Genomic DNA, 19115 nt, shown 5'->3' with positions numbered 1-19115 from the left:
ATTCTATTATCTTGGGTAATTATGTTTGAATGGAAAAAGAAATGTAAAATTGAAAGACAACACATGGAGGGTGGCAAAACAGAGATTAAAAAGAGCCTTAACTGAATTAAATTTGGGCTAGCCTATGTCTCACCTTTACCCGCCTTTAGCTGTTTTCAGTTCCTTACAGCCAAAAGCATACCTACTTGATTACTCACCCTTCCCTAGCAAACTACTAGGACTAAGCACCATGATCTTCTCAGCCCTGTTTATCCCAGGCAGCTAGATTTTCAGCCTCATTTGGAAATCTGAGTTCATTCCACTTTGTAATTCCCTCAGTTTCTTACTCTCCCTTTGTATACTTCATAGTTTTACTTTTGTACCCTCTGAAATCTAACTTGTGAACCACAAACTCCTTGTCTTCCCAACCTTTTCATCTTCTGATGATGGAGAATCATCCCTGAACTGGTTCTGGGTTATCCTGCAGAGTCTATTTCTTCTGCAGTACTCTCAAGTAGAGGCTGATTATTTTAATCTAATTGCAGTCAAATGCTCTACTAACTGCATAGATGTGGAATGCTTATCATACCGAATACAAGAAAGGATAGGCCATGTTTCTAAATGTGGGACTTACATAGCTTTTTTTTTTTTTTTTAATCGCCAACTGAGTTATTGCTGGAGCTCGGTGCATGCATGATGAATGTACTGCATCTGGTGGCCATTCTTTTTTCCTTTTTGGATAGGAGAATGAGAAGCTGAGATGGGGGGATAAAAGGGTAGAGAGGGAGAGAAAAAGGGAGATATCTGAAGACCTGCTTCACCACTTGTGAAGTTTTCCTCTTGCAGGTAGGGACCAGGAGTTGTACTCAAGTCCTTCCACAGGGCACAGGGTAACATTTGTACTTAACTGTGTGCACCACTGCCTGGGTCTCTTACATAAGATAATTTACATTAGTGATTTAATATTCATTTACAAAATTATGAGATAATAGAGGTAAATTCCACACTATTCCAACCACCTGAGCTCTGTGCCCGCATTCCCTCTAATGAAGACTGCAGTAGTTCTCCCAAGGCTGCAGATATGGATTGACTATTATTTTAAGATTTAAAAAAAATATTTATTTATTCCCTTTTGTTGCCCTTGTTGTTTTATTGTTGTAGTTATTATTGTTGCTGTTATTGTTGTCATTGTTGTTGGATAGGACAGAAAGAAATGGAGAGAAGGGGAAGACAGAGAGGAAGAGAAAAAGATAGACACCGCTTGTGAAGCATCGAGTTGCAGGTGGGGAGCCAGGCTCAACCCAGGATCCTTGTGGAAATCTTGCGCGTAGTGCTATGTGCCACCTCCCTCCCTCCTTTCTCTTCCTTTCTCAGAAACACCTACACCTACTGCTACTTCTGAATGTCCTTACTTTTTTCCTCTTGTCTTTCCAGGTCCTGATGGAGTTGGGAGTTCAGAGCCCTCTGATCATCTTCCCATAACATTTCTCCTTTTCTGGAGGTATGGACCAAAATTCTTTATGGGGTACAAAAATAGCCGGGGAGGTGGTGCAATGGCTAGAACTTTGAACTTAAAGGCATGAACACCTTGAGTTTGATCCCTAGTGTCATATGTGTCAGTGATGCACTGGTTTTTCCCTCCCATCTCTTTCTCCACATAGACATTTCACAGTGCCTGCAGATAATGTCCTCTTCTGTTATTTACACTGAATTTTTTTTTATTCTAACAGCCATAGCTCTTTGAACATTCTATTTAACAGTCATTTTAAACCTTCGTTGTCATCTTCTGTCAAATTCTAGGATATTCTTTCATGTTTTTTTTCTTTCCTTTATTTATTAATAACTTTAGTTCTGGCTCCCTCTTCTCTCCATCATTTTTCTCCATTGTATTTCTTGACGAATTCAATATATTCAAAGATATTCATTCTGCTTTAGACCTTTTTCCTAATCTCAAATCCAGTAGTTTTATCTTCCAGCTTACTCAGCTATAACTTTGAAGAGGTCTTTAAAAAACCCTCATCTCAGCTATTCTTTGAAGTTCACCATGCTGCCTTTGCAATTAGTCATTATTTATAGTAACATCAACTCTAGTGTTTATGCATTCAATAATGACTGACTATTAAGTATAACTGGGTACAAGTCATTTTTGTTATTACTTGAAGGTCATGGTATCCAAGGGGGAAGTATCATCGAGGAACATTAATATATGAAGCCTTCCTAAATGTCAGCATAAAATGCCACTCAGAACAAGTATGAAAGGTTAATGGTATGCCTTGAAAGTTTCAAAATATATTACCATATTAATTATAAGCTATGATGACATGTGGTTCCCCTTGAAAAGACAAATGAACTAGCTAGAGGTACTTAGACAACTAGTAAATATATAGAAAAAAGTGATCATGCAAGAATATACTTCAGGTTTTATTTTCAAAATATACCCACATACTCCCACACAGTGAGTCCTTGTCATGTATGTGATTATTCAGTATAACCTTCACAGTTGTATATGAGAACTTAAATCAAGAGAGGTCGGGACGATAGTATGAATGTATTTAGAACTTGTGGTACAATGTTATGTTATGGAGACATTGATGGAGTCATAAGTTTTTCCAAAGAACTAAGTGAATACTCAGAAGACAAGTTCAGATATGTTAGGGCATCCCAAGGCAAAGGCTTAACACTGATCTTGGGTGGTGATGTCTCTTCAGTTACCATAGTGAAGTTAGATGAGCTTAAACACTGCATGTTGGAAGTTCCTTAAGAATGAATCAGTAACGGATCTCTTGCCTTTAGTTGAATTAGCATGAAATACTTTAAATTTAGATTTGAAAATATGTGCTTGAGGACTCCAGCGTCAGAAAAGTTTCAACTAGACTTGAAGAAAAAAAAAAAACTCAGATAGCCAGTTATAATGTTTCAAAGGTACTATACAACAAATATATTCGGTTGAGTCTCTTGAACAGTTCTATTCTTCAGTGGGATTGAATAACCAAAATTTACTGATTTCTCAAAATTATTACTGTTTCCAATGGCTACAGGATATGAGAAAATTCTGTGGATGAGTTTATGATTAGTCACTTGAGTGTCAAATTCTACAATGAGGATGACATATATACTACTTCAAATATTTTAGCAACTGGTGATGGATTAAAAACTCCACTTGAATCCCCCATGCCTCAAGAGAGGAGTTTCTCTTCCTACTCTTTCCTCACACAGTCCCTCTGTTCTAATGCCCCATTTCTATTAGGGGATAGAAAAATCAGAAATCATTGTTATGCTTAATATCCAATATGGTAACTCAGAAGGAAAGAGATTTCATTTCTTAGTCTTCATGGTGACTTTATACTTCAATAAGTATACATTTATGTACTAAAATTTTATGGAAAAAGTAGAATGGCAGGGACCCACATAAGCTCTCATATAGTTATATTCTTTTTACTACAAGGCCAAAGTACGAATAAGTCCAGATAGTGATTCTGTACTTCCCAATGTAATTAAGTCTTGTAGGAAATCCCCAGTATATTTGCAATTAGTATCTTGGGCAGTTGAATAATGGATATGGTCAAATTTCTTGTTTGTCCATATTTCCAAACAACCCTGATTCTACCTCAGACTCAGAAGAAGGCAGACACAGGAGGAATGTCTGTGTTAATATGTAGGGACATTGTTTCCATTTATTTCCACCTAGGATGTCTAGGAAGTAAGGTGTTTAATTTTATGAAAAAAAATGCCATGGGAAATGTATCTGTTGTCACTTAAATATATATATATATGGGGGGGAGCATGCCAGGCAGTGACCTGTAGGTCACACGTTAGCATGCACAAGGGTCTGGGTTTAAACCCCTGATTCCCATATATAAGAAGGTGGTGGGACAGTGCTAGAGGTATCTTTCTCCCTCTCTGATCCCCTCTTCTCAGTTTCTGTCCCCATAATAAAGAAATGTTTTTTTAAAAAGAAGTAAAAATATATACATGAGCAGTTTATGCAGTAGTATTTAGAATAATGGTGGTTGTGGAATTAGCATTTAAAATTGTATGCAAGCACTTTAACAATGACTCTTTAGTCTCTATGCAGGCACTTTAACAACGATTCTTTAGTCACTCTAAAGACACCCCATCAGCTGGGGCCCTAGTTGGGGAGTCCTGGGATTCCCACAAAGACAACATGGGCCTAGACATAAAATACATCCCTCTCTCCATTATCACTGGTTATCTCCATCAGGAACAACATAATGGACTCCTTTAGGGGGGCCCATAGGACCTTGCCCTCAATGTGGATCAACAATGGTGGAGAATGCTCATCCTCCTAAGGGGGTTGGATAACATATTCTATCTAACACCTGAAGATGGGTCCTGAAATTGGTGCAACTTGGAATGTTCCTACTGATGACCACAGAATGCAAGTTTGGACCTACAGGGGTGTAGAGGCTCCTATGCTGAATATGGGGCCCAGATCAGATCAAATTGATGGGGTTTACAGTCAACAATATTTATACATTTTTCCCATATTTGGGAGCTACTCTCTTCCCTGATCCAGCTTTCCAGCCCTTTTTCCAGCCATGACATCATCTCCCCAGACAATAAGCTGGGTCCACCTGCATATCAGACATCAGGTTCAGGCAAAAACTAATAAAAGTCATGGGCCCTTTGGAATATACCTAAAATAGACCTACTAGCTATTTCCAAAACAGAGACCCTAAATCTTCATCTGCAATATTCCAACCTTTAGGTTCACGATTAGTCAACAATTTGTATGGCATTATATGTTAACTCTTTTTCAGCCACCAGGTTCCAGATGCTACCATTGTGCCAACCGGACATCCCTGGTCAGATGACCCCATCAATGTGTCCTGGATCTCAGCTCCCTTAGAACCTTGCCCCACCAGGGAAAGATAGAGACAGGCTTGGAGTATGGATTACAGAAGCCAGACATTCCACCTTCTGTACCCCATAATGACCCTGGGTTCATAGTCCCACAGGGTTAAAGAATAGGGAAACTATCAGGGGAAGGGATGGGATATGGAGCTCTCATGGTGGGAATTGTACCCCTCTTATCCTATGGCCTTGTCAGTGTTTCCATTTTATAAATAAATAAATTAAAAAATAAGTAAGAAAAATTCTATGCAAGATCACAAACTTACTGTGAGCTTCAAGAGACATTTTCATGGCGGGAGAAGGCAAGGTGTAAGGGAATTTGCATATTTGTATTTTAGTGTATATGCACATATGGTTGGTGGGATTTACGACGAACACTATCAGACAACTGCACTGAAAAATCAGGCAGAGAGAGATAACTGGGTACTGCATGTATCTTGCCATGCACATGACCCAGGTGCAAGCCCTAGTCACATGGGAAGTGTTATGTATGGTGCTAGAGGAAGGTCCAGTGTCATGGAGGTTTTTCAATTACCCTTGCTATGTATATATAAATTTTTTGTATGTGTGGTGAAATTGTGCATAACCCCAACTACACAGAAACAAACAAAAGATCAAAAGGAAATTATCCTGAGTATGTATCGGATAAAACTGCAACCCACACACATAAGGAAAAAAGAAAATCTCAGGATCTGCTAGTATTATAAAGATTTACGGGACTGGATGGTAGCACACCTATTTAAACACACATTTTACAATGCACAAGGACCCATGTTCAAACCCTTGGTCCCCACATGCTGGGGGAAACCTTTGCAAGTGGAAAAACAGTGCTGCAAGTATCTCTCTATCCCCTCATTTCTCTCTCGATTGCTACCTATCTCTATCCAATAAATATAATTAAAAAAAAGTTAAAACAAGATTTGCTCCATTTTTTTACATTGTTTCCATGAAAAAGTTCTTAGAAACCAGAGCTGAAATTAGAGTGTGAGAGTAATACTTGTTAGATTCACCTTGAGAACAGTTTTCCCAGAATTAAAATTACATATGCCTTTTAATTCTGAAAGCAAAAGCCCTTCCATACCTAAAAAGAACAACCTGGTTGTTAAGTGCCTTCATTTATCTTAAAGTCCCCCTCTCCTCCCTTTCCTTCATCCTAGAGAAAAGTTTGATTTCTGTCTGATTATCAGAAGCAACTTTTCTGTTTGGGAAGTTTTTATCCTTGGAGACACTGCCCTCTGCTGTAGGGAATACAAAGCTGCAGAATGATTTGTTTCTTAAATGAAAAGGATATGAAGACAAAAGGTGCAAGTTATTAAAGTGAGACTTTATTTTGAATAATATACACATTCATTCCACTTAATTTTCATAGTCATAGCTATATGTTTAAGGTTACAAATGAAAATAAACATTAGGGATTTGAAAGATCAAAGTTTAGAGGCCAAGAAGGCGCCTGATAGTCCTGTGGACATGCTTAAAAGTATCACAGGAATGAAGACCAAAACAATTATCTATCCAAACTATGCAACCAAGTAAAAATCAGTCGAATCTATAGTTTATTGAGTATAAAAAGTATGCATATTCTTTAAGTTAAAAAACATAATGTAAATTCAAGGCAAAAATCACTGATAGAAAAGTATGGATGCCACATGTGACAAAATATTCAAGGCCACAGATGGGAGTTCACCAGTTTAGAGAAAACTGGGAGGTAGGAAAATTTTAATAATTAGAGGAGTGTAAATAAAATTGTGTCTACCTCAATTAGAAAGAAACAGCAAATGTATAGTCATTAAATTAAATGTTATGATACATTTTTAATTTTTTAAAAATAGTTCACTCTATACACCACAGACTTCAATGGCTATGAGGCAGCACATCCAGATCTTTGGTACTGAGACAAGTTTAATTTCCTTCTTGTTTAGCACATGAGGAAAACAAAAATATAGAACATGAAATGCTCATCTTCACTCAGTATATTAACTTTTAAAGTTTTTACATACTGTGTTTGGCACAAGAGGGGTAAGATATGAAAATTCATTAAAACCAAGCTCACAACACAAAAGTCTTTTATACCTGGACAGATAAAATTCTTTACCATCTTTAAAGTCAAATGCTTAAAGTAGGTTTTAAAAGTTGAAATAGAAAAAAAAAAACTTGATAAGAAAAAACAGCAAAGAGATATACTGAACACAATCAATCTCCTGGTTTCCTTTACAGTTTCTCTTTTTTTTCCCCCATTTATTTTTCCAAATTGCATTTTACAGTTGAAATGCAGAGCATTTTGGACAGTTGTGGTTCAATATTGCTCGATGTTCCTCTCTTAAGACATCATCTTCTTACACTCTACTGAACAAAAAACCATCCCTTCTACTGGCATGAACTTTTGCCCAATGAGACACTTGCTGCAGCAGGAGCACAGAAAGCATTCTGTGGATGCGTGCCAGCTGAAATTGTTATAGGTCACTCTCTGCACTTCGGGATCGATGGCATTGTGACATCCTTGACATATCTGTCAAACATGAGAGATCAAACTGTGAGGGCAAACTCTTTACATTGGAACACATGCAACACATTTCTTCAGCTGGTAAATTAAAGTAACATGACAACCTCAAAAATATACAGCTGGGCATTGTGGAAAACAACAGATCAAACTGGTGTCAAACAGGTGATTTAATGGTGTTCAAGGCAGAATGTCTTGATGACAAATTCCAAAGCAGTGCGTCTGGTTCCAGTGTTCTTGACTAGACTACATATTAATAATACAAAAGTGTTGGCAGTTGATTTCCCCTAGAACACCAAATTCTGGCAAGGTGAGAAACAACAGAACTCTCATTCCTGGTGAGACTATTTTGAAAGACAGGCTGAAAACCCACATGCCATGCAACTCAACAATCTTATATCAATAACTTGGTATTTACCCAAAGAAGTTGAAGACACATGTCCATGAACAAATCTGCACATGGTTTTTACAGCAGTTTTATTCATACTTGCTAAAATGTGGAGGTAACTAAGCTGTTTTTCAATAACTGAGTACATTGTGGCATATCCACATGATAGAATACTTATTCAAGATTTATGCTATCTATCTATGAAAGGACAAAGAAAAAAACCCTGTGTTATGCTAAGTGAAGTACGTGAATCTGAAAAGGCAGCATACTTTTATGATTATGCTTGTATCATATTCTAACAAAAGCAAACCTATGAAGACAATAAAAAGTGGTTTTGAGGGGTGAGGGGGGAAGAGGGAGTTGAGAGGGAGGAATAGGCAGACACATAGGACTTTCAGGACAGTAAAAATATTGACTTTATGATAGATATATACTACTTGTCCATTATATATATATTCGTCCAAACCAATACAATGTTCAACATTAAGAGTAAACTCCTTTGTAAACTATAGATTTTGGGAAATTTTGACATGTAGGTGTAGACTGATTCATATTAAAATGCTACAATTCTAGTGATGTTGGTACATGTAGAGGAAGAGTTCATGGGAAATTTCTGTACCTTCTTAAATTTTTTAGGTAACTAAAACTGCTCTTAAAATAATTTATTTTCCTTATTTGTTAAAACTTTGATGTGGCAACTTTACTAGTTTATGTATGTAATCACTAATTATTGAACAACAGTAAATAGAAGTCATACTCAAAAATACAGAACATGTTTATAATAGTCTACATTAAAACTGTAACTTGCACTGACTTGGATTCTGCTCTGTCTTAAGTCATGATTTATGTATAATACTGTGTGGTATTATTAATACTTGCACTCCCTATACAGACAACAGACATATGTGTTACATATACAGGCATTTATACCCACAAACATACTTACTTTTCTCTAGATGAAATTGTATGTGAATAAAATAAAGAACCTTCATATTACAGCAAAAACTAATTTAAGACAGTGCTATCAGTCTATAGCAAGCCTTCTTATTCTAATATGCTATGACTAAAAGTGACTGAATTTTCATTTTTTGTTTCTAACACTTGGAAACAAGGGAAGAAACTAACAAGATGGTCTAGTGTTACATGAAAGTGAAATGTCTTTGGTATTCTTGAATTCCCAATGTGATTTTCAGTAATTACTAGAAAAAAAAAAGATAGTAGGTAGGTGAAGGGGAATCACTTAGCCTAATATATATTTTACTTAAAAAGACTTCAAACTGTGGTTGCAACTCATTTTGGTAAACAAGTCTAGAGTATTAGGTGAGACACTGTTATAAATATTAATTTCATATCTGCAACATATTTCTATAATTTATAGAGCTACAGGGCTCCAGTTAACATAGAGCATGGAAACTTTATTGTCATGTTAACCCAATTACTATTATATTAGTTCAGTCTTTCTTGAGAAGTAAGGGAGGTGTTTTTGCATAATCAATAAATTATTCATGAATATAACATCAATAGTCATGTTTTGACTACAGAGTACTACTACAAACACTTCTAATTTGTAACTGTGTAATGCAAGCCATCATGTATTTTGAGTTTTATAGCTGTATAAATCATTTAGGGTACTGTCTTTTGAAAAACTTTGTATGTTCCTTATTTCAGCATTTTAAAACTTGTGTATAGCAGAGGATTTCACACTTGATCTTTTATGTCCTTTTAAAAAATCATGATTGTAATTCTACAATTTTTTTTTTTTTTTTTTTTACCAGAGCACTGCTTAGCTTTGGCTTATGGTGGTGTGGGGGATTGAACCTGGGACTTGAGAGCCTCAGCCATGAAAGTCTCATTATGCTATACGCCCACCCAATTCTACAATTTTTTTAACCACAAAATACCATGGGATATTTGAAAATCTTTTAAAACACATACTTTAATCTGTGATTTTAAAAAGGATTGTTATTCAAGTAAGCATAAAGTCAAGGAGTTTTTATGTAGAAATAATAAACAGGGGCTAGGGAGAAAGCATAATGATTATGCAAAAAAGTCTAACATAGAAGTGTACATAAAAATCTACTGTTTCCTAATCCTTTGTAAATCTCAGGGCCTGAGGACACAAAACACCTCAAGGTAATGACCCACGTGATTTTAGTGTGTTCTTCAAACTCAGTTTTTCTTATTTCATTTTTATAAATTTTTGTACAATTACTGATGGAATTCATTATAAAGAGCACTTGTGGAGGAGAGGCCTGTGAAATCTCACAGATGTGAATTCTGGGGTGAACTTTTGAGAGAGGAATTCTACATTTTAGCTCTATAAATGAAGGTCACACATCCTTCAATAAAACAACTTATACTATTTCTTCATCTGTAGTAAAATTTTGCACTAATATCCAGAGTAGTAGTTTTTAGCTAAGAGATCACAGTGATTGTTTCTTACCTAGTGATAAGGAAGGGTCATGTTGACCCTGAAGTTAAATGAGAATTATTAGAAAACAATTAATTAAATAATTAATAGAATACTAATAATAGTTATTACTATTAGTTAATCATTTAAACAACTGCAAATATGATATGGAAACAAAAAAAAAGCAAGTATTAGTCTTTCTTCCTCAGAGCCTTTGGTGTGATTTTTTTTTTTTTTTTTTTTTTTTGCCTAACCTTTATGCTATCTCCCCAGCCCTCTAAAGGTAAGCTTTATTACTGAGCTGTCTACAGTCTAGTGTGGAAGATAACTGAGTGGTACTAACAATTACATGGTGCACAGACACATCCCATAAAAACAGAGAAGCACTGTCTCTGACTAAACAGAACAAGATGGAGACGGAGAGAGGAAACAGGGATGGGGTTCCTGAAAGAGTTAAGTCTAAATTGAGTCTGGAAATAATGTTTAGGAATATCCATGCAAAAAAAGGAATACGAGGCTGTACTAGAAAAAGTAGTTAGTATGAACAGAAGGAAAAGAACGATGCACAAATGGGGAAATCTGTAGCATGTGTGTCTGGACAGGCAAGAAGAGACAATATTAAGTAAAGGCTTGATGATCATATTTGTTTTGAGAAGCATTATTTTCCATCATTATGGGACCAGAGTTCTGAACAAGATAAAGACTAGAAGTGGTGAGGTCATGTCATTAACGCCAATGACAAAAAATAAAGTTCTAAATTGAGTAGTTGTAACTGAGGATCTGAGATAGATTTATGAAGCAGAGTTGATAGAAAAATGACCAGGTAAATGGGTAAAGGTTGAAAAAATTAATACTAACATCATAATGTGTTACTTTCTTTTCATTTATTTATTTATTATTTATTTTGTTTTTTGCCACCAGAGTAATCATTGGGGCTCAAGTGTCTGCACAATGATTCCACCACTCCTAACAGCCTATTTTTTATTTTTCCTTTTTCTTATAGAGAGAAGAGTAGGAAAGAGGTGTGTGTGTGTGTGTGTGTGTGTGTGTGTGTGTGTGTGTGTGTGTGAGAGAGAGAGAGAGAGAGAGAGAGAGAGAGAGAGAGAAGCAACAATTCTCACTGCTTGTGAAGCTTGCTTTCTGCTGGTAGGGGCCAGGCCTTGAACCTAGACCCTTGGGCATGGTAATGTGTGTGCTCAACCAGGTGTACCACTACTCAGTCCTGTCACCTATTTTCACAGTATCCAGAATTACAGAAATATGTCATTTTATTCGTAAGTAGTAGTCTCCTCTACTCAGCAACTAAGGAAGATCTTTTGATTGTTTGTTTAGTGCTCTCTACCTAAAGTACCTCTGTCTGACTCCACATTCTTATCTGTATATAGAGAAGCAAATATCCATTCTTACTAATATGCCTAGATTTGTAAGCTTTACCACATATGGTCAACTTTTTCTTGTGTCTACTCTTTTATCTAAATTATCTATCTATTGGCTATTATACAATAACAATTATGTGTAACCACGGTAGATCAAAAGGAAAAAAAAAACAAACTATGCCTTCACATTAAATGCTAGAATGCCTGGCCCATGCAAATAAATCTCACTATGCAGGTCACATCTTGCTTTACTAAATCTATTCAATGAAGCTTTAAAAAAACTAGCACTGTACAATTTCCAAGTAGCAAAATCAAAATCCTACTGGGTGGTCTAGTAACATGGACAAAAACCACAAACATTCAAATTAGACTAAAGTTTTTGGGTAACAACTTAAGAGGAGTCTAATCCATAGGAAGAAAATCAGTCAATTTCATTCTCATTAAGGAACTTTTCATTTGGTGGATGTTGTTTATCAAGTTCTATCTAGTCTACAGTGTAACTGACAGGGTAGAAATCTTCAAGTGGCTCAGAGCCTATGCATGCACTCTTTAAAAATCTCCTGGTGGAGTAGGGCACCAAAGTAAAAATGCTGGGGTGAGGGTGAGGGTGAAGATGAGGGTGATGTTCGTCCTCACAGGGTGGGAGGGGGGGTGGGATGTGATTGGACACAGTCTTTTTGTGGTGGGAATGGTGTTTATGTACATTCCTATTAATTTGTAGTCATATAAATCACTAATTAATACGAGGGGGGAAATTGATTGACTGTCTCAAACTTTTTAAAGCACAGACTGAGTTTTTTTAATACATAGGGTGAGTCTTTGATGTGTTGACTCTCTTAAAAGCTTGGACCAGAGAGAACAGAACCAAGCGATAGCACAGCTATATACAAATAATGTCAAAGGACATAAATTATGGTGATGTTGTATATGATACAGAAAATCCTAACAAAGGGGCACTTCAAAGTTATCCCAATTGTCAAATAATGTGATTATAGCAATAACTATCTATTGCCTTCTTAAACCCTAAGACAAAAGGAATCTCCCGCTTCCTCTATAGAACCTGTATTTCCCCCAGTCCTGGAACATCTAAGTGTGGGGTTCACTTTCCTGCATGCTTCTCTCAATTCATAATAACTAATATTGCATCTGTGGATCCCAACCCAATCAACACAACGAGTACCTCAGCATGTTTCATTTCAGACTGTGTCCAGAGACATCAGTCCTGAAATGTCAACCCTTTACCCTCCCTCATTACTCGGGTGAGACCTTTCCTTTCATAGGATTCTCTAATTCCATTCCAGGATGTTCAAGTCCTAACAAAGTTCCAAAACCTAGATATAGACCAGGTCCTGTGAAAGAAAGCATATGTCCACATGTATCCATAAATTAGGACAAAATATATACCTGAAAGCAAAAGAATGCAATAGTCTGCAGTGAGTCAGTATCAAGTTCCTAATGAAATAGTGTCTCCTTAGACTTAGATAACCTTCTTCACCTATTTCCTATCACAGTTCTCTCACTCACTCCAAAACTAACCTCATCAAAGCAAGGACTGCAAAAGCTGAATAAGGGCAAGAGACTGGCATACTTTAATGATGACTCTTTAGTCACTCTCAGGCCACCCCATCAGCTGGGGCACTATTTGGGGAGTCCTGAGATTCCCAAACAGACATGATGGGCCTAGACCTAAAATAGATCCCTCTCTCCATTGTTACCGGTCATCTCTATCAGGAACAATAAAATAGACCCCTTTGTGGGCCCCCCATAGGACCTTGCCCTTAACTTGGATCAATAACTTTAGAGAATGTTCCATCCTCCAAAAGGAGGATGCACAACATACTCTATGCTACACCTGAGGAAGATGGGTTGATATTGGGGCAGCTTGGAATGTTCCTACTCATGACCACAGAATGTGAGCTCAAATCCACAGGGATGCAGAGGTCACATAGGCTTCTAAGCTGAATATGGGTCCCAGATCAAGTCAAATCAATGGGGTTTACAGTCAACAACATTTATACCCCTTTCCCATATTAGGGAGCTGCTTTCTTCCCTGATGCAGCTTTCTTGTCCTTTTCGAGCCATGATCATCTCCCCAGATAATAATTTGGATCCACCTGCATATCATATTTTAGGCTCAGAGGGGAAAAAAACAACTAGTATAGCCACAGGCCCTTTGGAATAGAACTAAAATATGCCTACTAGCTATCTACAAAATGGAGGACCCCCCAACACTTCATCTGCACTATCCCAGCCTTTAGGTTCATAATTGGTCAACAATTTGTTTGGCTTGGTATGTTAACTCTCTTTTCAACCACCAGGTTCCAGATGCTAGCATGATACTGACCAGACTTCCCTGGACAGAAAACCCACCAATGTGTCTTGGAGCTCCACTTCCCCAGAGCCCCACCCCACTAGGGAAAGAGAGAGGCAGGCTGGGAGTATGGCTGGACCTGTCAAAGTCCATGTTCATGGGGAAGCAATTACAGAAGCCAGACCTTCCACCCTCTGCATCCTGTGGTGACCTTGGGTCCACACTCCCAGAGGTTTGAGAACTGGGAAAGCTATTGGGTGAGTGGGTGGGATGTGGAGCTCTGGTGGTAGGAATTATGTTGAGTTGTGCCCCTCTTGTCCTATGGTTTTGTCAGTATTTTTATAAGGAATAAAAAAGGAAAAAAATCTCCTGGACTTTAGCAACATATGATAATAATCACATGCCCTAGTTAAGAATAATACTTATTTCTCCTTTATAAAAGGTTTAAATTAGGGTATTAAGTCAAAAAGTAGCAATGAGGCAATGATATCCCTAGAATGCTTCTTACCACAGCATGATTCTTCACATAGCAGGGTTTGCATACTGGCTTGTCATTGACCATCACATATATTTCCCCAGCAAGGATGTTGTCACAGTCAAAACAACAGAAGTGTTTCAGATGCCAATTTTGGTTTTCTGCCTGGGTATATTCGTTGCTGAATATCAACTGGGAAAAAGATAAAACGAGTCATGCATTTTTCTTGTTGCTGTAAAACAAAGCTAAGATTAAGGAAAATAAGGGATATGGACACACAAGTATATGATTCCTGTTGGGCTTGCAGTTTGAGAATAGTCTAAAATTTTAATTTTGTCTAAATTCATATTTTCTTAATTTTTTTTAGAATTTATTTATTTATTTATTTATTTATTCATGAGAGAGATAGGAGGAGAGAAAGAACCAGACTGAACTCAGGACCTCATGGTTGAGAATCCAATGCTTTATCCACTGTGCCACCTCCCAGACCACAAAATTCATATTTTCTATTACTGATTAATTAAAAAGTTATTTTTCTGGGCAGAGGAGATAGTATAGTGGCTATGCAAAAGACTTTTATGCCTGAAGCTCCAAAGTCCCAGGTTCACTCCCTTGAGTGAACCACCATAAGCCAGAACTTAGTAGTGTTCTGGTCTCTCTATCTTCGTATCTCTCTCATTCATTAAAATAAAACAAATAAGATTTATAAATTCAAAAATCACCTTTCTGATTAACATTCATTTATTGATCACAATAAAACACTCAGAATGAATAAAATCGATTCCTCTAATTCAGCTTCTTCAGATGTAAATAGAATAAGTGATGCCTTGGTTAATTCTTGTGGTCTTTTTCACTAAGGGCACCCTGTTTAGTGTGAGAAAAGAATCACATTGGGAGTGGGGTGGGGGGCATGTGTGAAAAGGAGCCTTAACGCAGGTGGCCCCAGAGAACATACCTCATCACAGCCAGCACATCGAGGTTTCTCACTGTCACAATAATGTCTGCCACAATACAGTTTCCCGTTCTTCCAGAAATAAATCATGTCAACCAGGAGTTCACGGCAGGTACTGCAGACAAAGCAAGCTGGGTGCCACAGTTTATCATAGCCAGCCCTTTCAGCATAGACAGCAGGCTCACCTTCCTTCATACTCAGTTTGCAGCAGTAGCAGGACTGAAATAGAAGCATTTGGTATAATCTAGTCATCACAGGACTAGCATTTCTCCTCATCTGCTTTAGTGAGACTCAGAGAAACAACTTGTAAGAGAACTGATTTCTTCTGAAATTAGTAATTTGTCTGTGGAGATAGCAGGATATCAGCAATTTTGTGAAGTGGAATCTTTTGGCTTTCTCCAAGACACTGAAACCTAACTCTTGTATACGACGCAAAAGACCACTGATCCCTGAATTAAAATCACTTATGAAATGAAGTAAACAGCAAATTTCACCTCAATTTTAAGTGAGTCTTTCAAAATGGTTACGTTGGAGTTTACCAGGTTTTTTTGTTGTTGTTGTTAATTTTTTTTTCCTAAACAGGATAAATCTTATTGGTCAATGATAGATATTGGCTGACTAGACTATGAAAAATACAGTACAGTAATCTTATTATTATTTCTTGGTCATCTGTGTCATAATTTTCTACTATCAGGACATAAAAAGTGAATTCAATCTTATTACCTTGGAGAGATTTTGTTTTTAAAAAAATGATTGAATATATATATAAATATATATATATATATATATTCATATAAATTTAGACTTGAACTTTAGGTATATTTTTATAAGTAAAGCTAATCAATCTATTGTTAGAGATGAATTACACCAACATTATGAGTCTAGATTACTATGCTGTGTTCTAATATGATGCCAACAACTGTGGATACATAGGACTCGTAATTACCCTTGGCAACAAATAATTAGAAAACTTGGCTTCAGGCACAGATTTCAAGCGTGATTCTCTAAAATGAGCCTAAGTGAAATTTTAATTCAATTTATTTTTCTCGGCTGCTCCTTTTTCAGAATAGAAGCCTGGTCCCAAAATAGGATCAACCAAGGAGGAAGAATGTAAATAACACCATCTGGTGTGACCCCTCTACTTACATACTGAGTTCTTTTGTGTTCAGTTGATTTACTGGCTATGGCCCCGACTGCTGCTGTGGTGCTTCTATCCCCGCCAGGGATGTGCATTTTGTTGGGGCCTTGTGATTCCATTTCATGGGGAAGTTTTACATCTCCTACTCCCAGAGCCTCATTCTTATATTTCTTCACAAACTGTTCCATCTCTTTAACCTCTCTGGGAGACAACTCATGGCACTTTGAAGGGTCTTGGTCATGTGCAGGGAGCTGTTTTGCCAGCTGCTTCTTCCGGTATTGTGCCCCCTCCGAGCCTGCCACTGGTTGCTTGTCCTTGGGCAGCATCTGCATGTATTGCCTGGCCTGAAGCACAAGGAGGCCACTGTTAAATGTGAGATGCCTTGATCATGAGACAAGCAATATTTCATAACATATATCAGAGGCAAGTTACTTGTGAAAGAAGTCAGTTTTAGTTACTATGAGTAATAAATATATTGCAAGGTTAACATGCTAAAAAATGGTAATATATACATTACATTGACCTAAATTTATGAAAATGAAATTTATTTTTCTCTGAAATTTCATATTGTAAAATGATTTGGGTTACTAATGTTGACTTATGCTAAATATGCACAAGTCTGAAAAAAGTTATTAAAAGTGCACATTGTGATATCTTCATAATTATGAAAATACAACTAATGAATTCTGATGCTATTCTAAAAACACAGTGTGTTTAGACAGTGTGTTTAGAATAGCATCAGAATTCATTAGTTGTATTTTCATAATTATGAAGATATCACAATGTGCACTTTTAATAACTTTTTTTTCCTTCTTCAACTATAGACAGAGTAAAATAAATCATAGCACTGAAATTTCCTACAAAGTGGTGGGGGTGGGCTCAAATATGGGTTACAGGCATGGTGAAATAGTGCACTATTCAAGCGAAATATTTCCTCAGCATCACTTTAATGAATTAAATAAATAACACACACACATACACACATCTTATTTAGTTAAATTAGAAGGATCTTGGTTTTAAAAAAGTTACAGTTTGGGTCCTCATAGTAGCAAAATAAATACTGTTGACTTGAGCTAGCCCCCCACCACCACCACACTGACAGACACTTTGGTACTAAGGTATCAATCCTAATTTCTCTGTTTCTCTCTATCTGAAAAAGTTGGCTCGTGGTGAATCACCAGTGGTAATAACAATAACAATAATAATAGATTAGTGTTACATATTTTCCCCCCGACCATAGAGAGTTTATATTTTTATCATCATCATCAATCATTATTGTCCCTGAAGCTTCACTGCTCTATGGCTACTTTTTCAGACTGAAGGACAAAGACAGACACCACAACATTGAAGCTTCGTGCAGTGAGGTGGTGGTATTGGCTATAAACTGAGTCATGACTAGTGTTACATATTTTTGAGTTTTTAAAAAAAAATGTCTAATTCTATTCCTTAGATATTTACAGTTATAAGAGAAATATTCAGTAAGTTAGAAGTTACTCGACTAATTTTTTAGGATCTATTTTTCAACTAATTATTAGGAATGGCAGACAGTTCCCTTGAGAAGATCATTATATCTACGTAACCAGAAAAAAATATATTTCTCTGAAGATGATGTCTTACTTTCCACAAACTGAAATAAATGTGTGGGAAATCTAGAAAAATAACAGATCTGAAGTTGAGTAGGCTAAAGGACTTATCCTTAAAAAAAAAAAAAATCAGAAACTTTAATAAAGGATCTCCCCTCCCCAACACAAACACTTTTATTTACCAATGCCTGATTCTGGACAGGAGGAGCCCATTCATATGTAACGGTGTTGATGGAGACATTCTTCTTAGCAGCAACTGGATTGGTCAGTATCATAACATTGCGTTTATACATAGGAATTCCATCTGATTTTAGTTTTGCAATCAGGGTAGTATACTTGGTGTCTTCAAAAAGTTTTCCCACTTTTCGGTCCTCTTCACTGCTCAAAAGCACATCATGTTCTTCTTGACCGCACTTGCAGTTACGGCATATTTTTCTGTAAGTTTGGAGATAAGCAGTTAATGATTAGTTATAGCTAATTGATTTTAAGTGTGTTTGTACATATATAGTTTATAAGATACTATTACACGTATTTTATATAAAATATGTAAAATAAAGCCTTTTCTGTGGGGGGAGTAATACAAAATAGCTATTAATAAATTTAAGTGAAATAGATAAAAATCTTCCTTTGTTTTATAAGCCTTTAAAAATGGGGTTATGATTAAAATGTACATGATCAAGGGGATACATCTGAGGGTAACCCCTCATCAAAAGTTTTTCTCAACAAAATTAATGTATATACATACACATAGCACCAAACAACTAGCACAGCAAGAGGCTTTGTGTGATAACACTTGATAGATGTTACCAATATTTTTTTAATTTTTTTTAATCCAGAGCACTGCTCAGCTATGGCTTACTGTGTTGCTGGGGATTGAACCTGGGATTTGGGGGCCTTAGGCATGACAATCTCTTTGCATAGCCATTATACTATCTATCCCACCCCCAATATTTCTTTAATAAGAGGTAATGAGATTGACTTGATCAAGAACGACAACTCTAGATTTAACCTCTTGTTACATTCTTATCCTCTTTCAAATGCATTCCTTCCTTTCATTTCTCCCTTTTCATTTCTTTCCCTTGCCTTCTTTTATTTCTTCATTTAGTGATTAGCTACCATGTGCTTTAATAT

General features: G+C 36.6%; 1 protein-coding gene and 1 long non-coding RNA gene across 2 annotated transcripts in view; one reads left to right on the top strand and one right to left on the bottom strand.

Annotated features, from left to right (window-relative positions):
* Nucleotides 1–630: 630 nt before the first annotated feature.
* On the top strand, nucleotides 631–5034 carry LOC132539787 (uncharacterized). Its single transcript, XR_009551081.1, has 3 exons — nucleotides 631–825; nucleotides 1414–1480; nucleotides 4761–5034. It is a non-coding gene; the product is annotated as an uncharacterized LOC132539787 (long non-coding RNA).
* A 1123-nt stretch (nucleotides 5035–6157) lies between these two features.
* The window catches only part of TES (testin LIM domain protein), a 55710-nt gene continuing 42752 nt past the window's right edge, over nucleotides 6158–19115 (bottom strand). Inside the window, exons 4-8 of the mRNA XM_007525432.3 lie at nucleotides 18167–18419; nucleotides 16410–16745; nucleotides 15267–15482; nucleotides 14345–14503; nucleotides 6158–7360 (exon numbers count right to left, since the gene is read on the bottom strand). Coding sequence (XP_007525494.2) covers nucleotides 7172–7360; nucleotides 14345–14503; nucleotides 15267–15482; nucleotides 16410–16745; nucleotides 18167–18419 — 1153 coding nt within the window. The 3' untranslated portion in view covers nucleotides 6158–7171. The remainder of the gene's footprint in view (nucleotides 7361–14344; nucleotides 14504–15266; nucleotides 15483–16409; nucleotides 16746–18166; nucleotides 18420–19115) is intronic.

Source organism: Erinaceus europaeus, chromosome 8 (genome assembly GCF_950295315.1).
Source record: "Erinaceus europaeus chromosome 8, mEriEur2.1, whole genome shotgun sequence".
NCBI classification, from domain to species: domain Eukaryota; kingdom Metazoa; phylum Chordata; class Mammalia; order Eulipotyphla; family Erinaceidae; genus Erinaceus; species Erinaceus europaeus.
The sequence above is the reverse complement of the archived record's forward strand: the minus strand, read 5'-3'. Positions and strand labels throughout refer to the sequence as shown.